The sequence below is a fragment of the Leptidea sinapis genome, chromosome Z (assembly GCF_905404315.1).
Source record: "Leptidea sinapis chromosome Z, ilLepSina1.1, whole genome shotgun sequence".
Taxonomy (NCBI): Eukaryota; Metazoa; Arthropoda; class Insecta; order Lepidoptera; family Pieridae; genus Leptidea; species Leptidea sinapis.
In genome coordinates this window covers 23,769,826-23,776,324 of record NC_066312.1, presented here as the reverse complement: position 1 = coordinate 23,776,324, position 6,499 = coordinate 23,769,826, and the positions used below count along the sequence as shown (strand labels likewise).

Below are 6,499 nucleotides of genomic sequence, written 5' to 3'. Positions count from 1 at the left end.
AATATTTAATGCAACCCGAATAATATAACAAATAAAATAATACATTTTATATATAAAAAAAAATAAAAATAATATCGTAAATAATTTATACACATACAACCACAAAAATAAAACACGTAATTATACACATAACCAAACAAAAACCACGTGTTGCTTATATGTGAAATGTTTTAAATTAATTTTTATTTTTGACTAACATAGTATTTGGCGACTTCATACAATTATCAATCACCAATTCTGTCACTGCATCACTTTCTATCACTGTATTCAATTCACTTTCCGTTATTTAAAATGTTTTCTATGAAATTAATTCACAAAATAACTCAACACGAACACAAGCCACGCTTAGATCATGAAAATGATATGTGTGTATGCTGTAAAGAGTAAGCATATACACCTATACATAGTGTAAGCATACACCTATATACATAGCATCCGTGCATTTAACTAACGTAGTAATAATGATCGGATGGTTCCACTTTTGACCACCAGACGGTGTTATTATCGAATGGTATAATAATAATAACAGTCATCAAGTAGACACTGTATAGCCATCATACAAAGACTATACATAAATAATAATAATCTCACGTTACGGACGTTTTTGCGGCTTTACTTTGTTTAGCGTGTGTAAAAAATTAGGGCTTACAAAACTTTTTTGTACACAATATACTTAACTAATCTGTCAGTAGGCGCTACAACTATCAAGCTATTGGGTGAACTTACTCGTGAGCAAGCAATATAAAACTGACCATAAGAGAAGCAATTTTCTCTCAAGTCAATACCCGCAACTTTGAGAGTTTGCCCCCTGCTACTTGTTTATTGTCATGGCAAAGCAGACTTTTAGGGGGTACTGTAATCGTTTAAAATGAATAAAAACTTACAGCAGACACTGTTTTTTTCAAAGGCAACTTGGCAAATATCAACGGGTACTGCATCTGCATCTGCGTCATAAGCTCGAAGTGAGTTACTTCGGCTTTCGAGGATAATGTCTCTTCGGTCAAAATGTTGATCTACCAATACAACAGCCACTTCATTTGCCGTTGGTGCATTAAATCTGCCTCTGTGTTCTCTTAGTGGTTTTTTATCTGCATGTATTACGATCTTGAATGACGCTAAACGCGATATTTTATCAATAGCTGTTTTTAGATCTTTTATGTGTGGGTTCACCTCATTTAACATAAGCTGCAATTGTTTGATTAAATTTGGTTTCAAATCAGGAAATTTAGAACATCGAATATAAGCTTCTCTATCATCTTCACCGACGAAATAAATTTGCAGAAACTGTGCATCCTGCCCAGGTAACTAACTTCCAATTAAATGATAGAATTGTCCTTGAACTTTAAAAGTTGGTGAAAAACCACCTTCTTATTTGTTTACCACCAAAGGACGTAATTTGGAAACGGGCATTATCATTTCAGATATTATCCATGAAGTGTACATGATTTGGGTGTAAATCATTAACCAGACTGTAAAGTGGTTCAGGCAGTTGTTTAATCGGCTCAAGTTGTGCTTTGCCGGCGCTACAACTCATGTCAGGTATCTCATCTTTCCACCTCAAGGCGTTATACCACTAACACTTGTACGTCATAGAACCTAAGACTACACTGCTGTCAGTTCCAAAAGCAATATCTGGGTCATATGTTAAACCCGAAAGAAACTTGCTTCTCCATACACGAATCACTCTATGCACATCAGTATTCCTGGTCTGATATAGTGCAGAAGAATGCCTATATTTTTAGGGTTTGCAGCCTGTCAGGTGGCGACAGATTGCCTATGTCTTTCAGGGTGTACAGCCTGGCAGGTGACGATAGCTTGGCTGTGTACATCAGGTTTTTTTTTCTTATATTTAGACAGCTTTACGGTGGGTTTCAGGTAGAGTCTGTCCATATTTTTTTGTGCCTTTTTTATTTGATTTTTTCGTGTATAATTAGTAAACCTTGCCCTACATTTTTTTTTCTTTTTATTTATTAATATCACAGACTCAGATTGGGACAATAAACTTTTTATTAATTTTTTCTTATAGGCGAATGTTGACACTCTAAAACAGGTACCTTCTGACAACCCTTGTCAACTTTAAGTTGCGAAGGTGTGTCAATTCCAAAATTATGTTCTTCTACAGCTACCTTGATACGACGCGACGAGTAATTTTCTGTGCTGCTATGGGAAGATAGGCATCAAACTACCCACTGGACAAATCTTGGCTGAATCGTAAATGCCTTACCGGATAGTCGTTAGATCCAGATTCCGTATATATGAGACCGTTTCTATAAACTTCAAACTTAAATGGGAATATTAATCCTGCTGCTATTAACTCACAAAATCCGCCATAAGTAGCATTATTCATCATATCACCAAAATATTCGTCAAATGTTACGTAGTTATCACCATTCCTGTCGTGGGTCATAATTGAAAACTTGCTCCAGTTAACAACCACATATCTGACAATTTCTGAACGCACCTTCATCGCTCAAGCTTGTGTTCCGTACATTAAAAAATGAGAGAGCACGAAACAAACATGAACCGTCAGCAACAATAGGGACGATAATACATTCTTCAACTTCTCCATTAACGTTCAGATATTATTTAGCCATTTTAAAAAAGTCCAATCGACAAAACCTATACTTAAAACAAACGAAACCAAAACAAATGCCAAATACAAAGCAGAGTCATATATATAAATCAAAGGTGACTGACTGACTGACTGATAATAATACTTCTTAACACGAGCGAAGCCGCGGACAAAAGCTAGTCGTCAAATATAACCTGCTAGATATATCTATGCATCATGCACAAAAATGGTTAGTTCAAAGTTCTCTCCAAAATAACTCAATGGAGATAGCGCTAACATATAGAAATTCGTATAGTTTAAACTGAAAAGTTACTAATTTTATAAAACCTGCATCTCAAAATCCTCATGCAAAGTCTCAGCCCGATCGGTTTAAAATTGTTCATACAAAGTTTCATACAAACATTCACCCCCTATTTTATCCCCTTGGGGGTAGAATTAATCAAAATCCTTTCTTAGCGGATGCCTACGTTATAACATCTACCTGCATGCCAAATTTCAGCCCGATCCGTCCAAACCACTATTAGGGCTGTGCGTTGATAGATCGCTATGTCAGTCAGTCATGCGTTATATATATTTAGATTATATATTTTTTATAAATCATTGTAAATAAAATGAAGTTGAAAAGTTATTGTGAAGTTTTTTTATATTATTTTTCTCTGCATTATATATTAGCTGCATAAGGTTTTGTGTACTAAGCTATATAAACTATAGGTTATTAAATATCCCACGGAAACTCTTTACTTTTCCGGCATGAAAAGATTCTAATATGTTGACCGGTGATAAAGAATCATTAAAGCTAAATTTAAAGAAATAAACATCTAGCCTCTCAATATACATATTCTTGATAATGTTATATAATTATTTACACAGTTAGTCATTTATGGGGCGTTGTATATGCTTTTACAACAAGAGCCCAGAAAATGATAGTTGATACCACTGAATATACCATACCATTGAAAAGAGCGACCGTCCACACGCTTTTAATTAATTAATATTATTGTACGATTTAAAAATGTTACCATATTTTTGTAAAATAAAGAAGCCCGGTTCTCTTTATGACTTTAATAAGCGATTATAAAAACCTATCTTATACAATATAAGAAAAATGATTGCATATTTTAGTTATTATAAATGGTATCAATGCATTGAGCATGTACCACTATACAAAAAGTAATCCAAGAATTTGGATACAAATGAAAATTTTTTGGCGTTCTGACCATTCTCAGATACTGACCAGACCAAAGTGTAAAAAATTGTTATAGCGCGGCTTAATTCACATGTAAGGTTGTACTAGCGCCATCTATAGATGTTATGCGAAACGACAACTTCAGGTAACAGAGTAGAATTTAAGTCACCGAAATCCACCTTCGCACAACACGCTTCAAATTAGGCTATCATAGGGTTGGGATAAACTTTTCTCATATAAATTCAGATATAAAAACACAACAGTAATGGTAAGAAAACAAGAAAACGGGGGATGCTATATGCTACTATAGCCCCGTCTTACTCGAGTAATGTGAAGAAGATATGTGTTAATGATAATTAATCCTTTCGCTCACATGTTCTTTTTCCATAAAAAATGACAAGAACTAGAAATATGAGCCCCAAATTGATATTTAATAATATTTAAGGGATGTGCAAAGTTTTTGCATGTTTATTATAAACATTGCACAAATTGACCCCTAACGGTTTTCTATGATAAAGTCAAAATAAATATTTTCTCGCAAGTAGGTAACTGGCAACGTTCCTGTTATTCCTCTGGTGTTGCAAGAGAATAAGGGCGGCAGTGATCACTTAACATCAGGTACGCTCATTTGTACTTCTTTTCCATAAAGAAGGTAAAATTTTAATACTTTTCAATCTTCAATAAAAAACTTACAATACTACCGATTCGGAAGACTCAACAATCGGTATTTTAAAAATAATAGCATTAATATAATGCAATTAGTAGTACTAGCAGTACCATTATCATTAGTGCTTCGTTGGGTAGTAAATCAATCAATAATCAATCAAATCAATAAGTAAATCTTAATTTTTCTTTTATGGAAGAGGAGGAAAAAACAAGTGTGCGGGTCATTGATGTTAAGTTATCACCACCGTCCACATAATAATAGACTAATAATTTCATAACAGGTAATAAAAGAGAGAATATTTATTTCGTCCAACACAAAATCTTTAATTTTTGTTACAGTTCGAATAATTAACATACATATACACCGATTAGGATAACTGTAACAGTATATGCAATACTATGTCTAAATCCCTAAATTGCTTAATACACTGCTGTTTGATATATATGACGCGTTGCCCCAATAAAGACAAAAGCTTCCAAATAACCATAACATCCCTTTGTCAGTAAGTAAACTAGGTAGGTCACTACGCTACGCCGTGGCTACGACCTGATAGTAATGTGTCGCAAGTCGCAACCGTTCTCTATTGTCGACAATGGGCCCTCGGCCCTCGGCAAAGTTTCTCGGCATTCGACATATCCTGGGTAGAATCGATCGGAGGTTCGCGCACTTCAGTGGCAGTGCGCGAGGGTTATGTCCAAGTGACGTCAACCCAACACCGCCCCACCCCTCCCCCCGCGACCGCGCCAACTTCACTCTCCAACACTCAACGCCACACGACCTCAACCTACGTTCTATGTACCTATGCTCGCACACCCATCTTCGTATGTTATACGAATACATCGCTTTACAAACATAATATCATACACTCATTATTTTTGCCTTCGTTTATTCGCCATCGCTTCATTGTAATCACTCATTCCATTATTCACCTCGCCATTGCTTGTTTATCCGTCGCTCGGTGAACAAACAGAGTGGTTCACCGATTTGTTGTGTCTTGGTACAGTGTAGTTGTCGATATTGTATAAACAGTTGAATAATAAATGTCGTCGAGTAAGACAGAGAGGCCATGTGTGAGTGAGTGATTGGTGCTAGACACAAGTTAGAGCCAAAGTGAATATATTCGACAAGATTCGGCGGCGAGGGCGCTCACAGCAGCAGCGCGGGGCCTCACAGGCCGCGGCCTCCACCACGTTCAGACACAGCAAGCTCCGCTACTCCAGCCACTTCCCGGCGCGGGGGTCGCCGCTCAGGGTGCGCACTAACGCAGCCCAGCACGCGGCGACCCCACGGCTCACGGACTCCGCAGATGACCCCGGCAGCGTAGGTCTAGCGGAGCGTCCGGGATATGGCTACGAAGCACTCTCGGCTGCTAGCGATGCCAGCGATCAAGCTGAACCGGATGCGGACGCAGACGATATCGCAGAATCCTGGCGTGGTTCCACCAGGGTCAACTTCCCGCCCCATGTCGAGCTCGAGCAACGAGCAACGGGATCCAGCCTCCACCGATCTCGAGGCCGCTCCATGAGCGCCTGGAGTGACATCAGCCGCTCCAGTATACGCTTCGAAGAGCGGTGAGTCTTATTCATATCGAAAGTAATCTGCAGATAGTACAGGAAGTAAGTTGAAAGAGACAGTGTGCTTTAACAAGTGATATTGTAAATATGAAGGGTTTTTAGGCTTAGGTGAGGGGTCCTACACTTACGTGCATGTTACTCGTTGATTATGCAGCGGAGGAGAGCCGAGTGACTTGTACGTCAGGTATCGTATCTCTGTCATGCTGTGCTACCACGCATGCGTATACAAACATTACTCACACTTAACTTTTATATCTGTACGTACACGATTACTAACAGGATGAATAATGTTGTAGAAATGGCTAGCATATCTACAGTGAACTCTTTATTCATAGTATTGATGTGATTGTCAATATGTTTCTATGTTTGTTACTCAATCACGTCAAGTTGAATGGATCCCAATAAAATTTAAAATTCCACACTATACATAGGTATAAAATATAATTATTAGTTGGATTAATAGCTTATTATATAATAAATTTAATAATATATATGCGAGG

At 37.4% G+C, this 6,499-nt stretch overlaps 1 protein-coding gene across 1 annotated transcript in view; it reads left to right on the top strand.

Annotated features, from left to right (window-relative positions):
- The first annotated feature begins 5,802 nt into the window (after positions 1 to 5,802).
- LOC126979001 (potassium channel subfamily T member 2) overlaps positions 5,803 to 6,499 on the top strand; it is a 105,816-nt gene continuing 105,119 nt past the window's right edge. Inside the window, exon 1 of the mRNA XM_050828142.1 lies at positions 5,803 to 5,996. Coding sequence (XP_050684099.1) covers positions 5,947 to 5,996 — 50 coding nt within the window. The 5' untranslated portion in view covers positions 5,803 to 5,946. The remainder of the gene's footprint in view (positions 5,997 to 6,499) is intronic.